We start from the raw sequence: 1,973 nt of genomic DNA, 5'->3' as shown, positions 1-1,973 counted from the left end.
TATATATATATATATATATATATATATATATATATATATATATATATAAACATATATACATACGTACATATATAATGACATAACTATCTCATTATTATGGTTAAACCATGAATTGTTTTCTCGAGATTACAAGATAATTATCTCCAGAAAACAGTTATCGATTTCTTGAGATAACAAGATGATTGATCTGTATGAAAAATGAATGAGGCTGCTAACAAGTCCATCTGTGCCTGGGGGCCCCGTAGTCGTAAAGTCACCGCACCGCCTATGCGAAAATAATCAGTTTTTTAGTTTCCTTTTTCTTTTTACTCATTGTCATCTGACTGTTTTTTAATGAAAATCTTTAATCTGGACTTATTTTGGGGTTAATGCATTTTATACCTGTTACAGGTGTAACACTGGGGCTGTTCAGAAAACACCCAGCGCTAAGGCGCCAGAGTCATAGGTCTAATTGCTTATGAATCAGAACTGGAAGCAAATCATCAAACTTAAACTCAACTTGTTTTCTCGAGAAAACCACCATAAGAAACTCAACCTGTCTGCCACATTAACCATTCAAGCCTATTTTCTGAGAACTACTATTGAACTCCAAATATTTGTATTGCTCCCATTTGATTTAAGAGGAAATAAGTGGCTTACTGCATGTGTAAACAAATACTTTAGGTGTCCACTTTTGTCTTTTTAACCCTAATGTAGGATTTGAGGGGAAATGTAGGAAGTAATGTTTACAATATAGATGCATGGTCTTATATATGAATATTCTGTTTTTTGAAGAAAGTCCTTGAGCTTCTGGGACAGAGGGCCGATGCACCCTGGGGTGTTTATCTTCGGATTCACAATCATCAGCTTCTAGAACGTTCTCTAAATCTGCTGCAGGCAGCTTATGGCGCAGAGGAGCTCTATCGACCCATCTGGATCAGCATGGAGGACGTAGACAGCAGCAATGCCACAAACGTCTGTATTATTAAAAACTTTACTTTTTGAAATATTTGAGAAAATAAGAAAATATTGGCCATTACATATAGAAGGGCCGTTTAAAGCGATATGGTTTCCCTATGAAAGAAAAAGCCAAACGCATGGGCCTGTTTCTTTTTTTTTATTCGGTTCTTAATTTGCTCTCTGCATGTCCGGTGTTTATTGCAGGACTTTGTGTCCAGCCTGGAGGAGTTGTTCCCATACGTCACTGTGGTTTCTGTTGAGCAGAACTGGCCGCCTCTGATCCCAGCGGCTCTGACAGGCCTGTCCCAAAGGGTTGCTGTACACCTGATGTCGGCATCGTTGCTCAAACCACAAGAAATTCCCTTTCTGGAGCAGGTGGACAAATATGACTTTGTAGTGGAGGTGGACCCAGAGGATGAAGCCCAAACCATTACGATTTTGGAAAAGCTCATGGCCCAACGAGCAGGAAACGCAAAAACAAATCTTTACAGGATAAGCAGCCGATAAATAAATTACTAAATTCTTGAATAACACAATCATATGAGGTCCACTCCAAAAAAAGGAAATAAAAAACAATCCACTGGACTTTGTTTCTAAATTTGAAGATGCTTTGCTTCGCATCCAGGAAGCTTTTTCAATTAAAAATTCTATTCATTTTGAATTGAAAAAGCTTCCTGGGTGGGAATCTTAATGTCCTCTAACTTTGAAACAAATTCCCGTGGATTGTTTTTAATTTTCTTTTTTTTTTTTGGAATGACTATGACCTCGATGAATGAGAATCTTCACCAGGATGTGAGGCCATTATGCACTTATATCTGGAGGCTGAAAATGTAAAGTCCTGAAGTTATTTGCTTTTTTTTTTTCATTAATTAGTACAGAAAAATACTGATCAGTGATTAAGTGAAACTGAATAAAGCTTTCTTGGTCCTTGTTAGAGTGATAATTATAAAATTATTGTGTGGACATATAAAAACATTGAAAGAAAGAAGATGCTACATTTCTATCCGGTGATTCAATCAGAAGGGTCATAAACT

The 1,973-nt window shown here is 36.8% G+C and overlaps 1 protein-coding gene across 1 annotated transcript in view; it reads left to right on the top strand.

The window, feature by feature from the left end:
• The window catches only part of fam151a (family with sequence similarity 151 member A), a 17,352-nt gene extending 15,873 nt beyond the window's left edge, over positions 1-1,479 (top strand). The window contains exons 8-9 of the mRNA XM_015393120.1: positions 775-954; positions 1,144-1,479. Coding sequence (XP_015248606.1) covers positions 775-954; positions 1,144-1,446 — 483 coding nt within the window. The 3' untranslated portion in view covers positions 1,447-1,479. The remainder of the gene's footprint in view (positions 1-774; positions 955-1,143) is intronic.
• Positions 1,480-1,973: the final 494 nt, after the last annotated feature.

This window comes from Cyprinodon variegatus, unplaced genomic scaffold, assembly GCF_000732505.1.
Source record: "Cyprinodon variegatus isolate N-32 unplaced genomic scaffold, C_variegatus-1.0 Scaffold625, whole genome shotgun sequence".
NCBI lineage: Eukaryota > Metazoa > Chordata > Actinopteri > Cyprinodontiformes > Cyprinodontidae > Cyprinodon > Cyprinodon variegatus.
The sequence above is the reverse complement of the archived record's forward strand: the minus strand, read 5'-3'. Positions and strand labels throughout refer to the sequence as shown.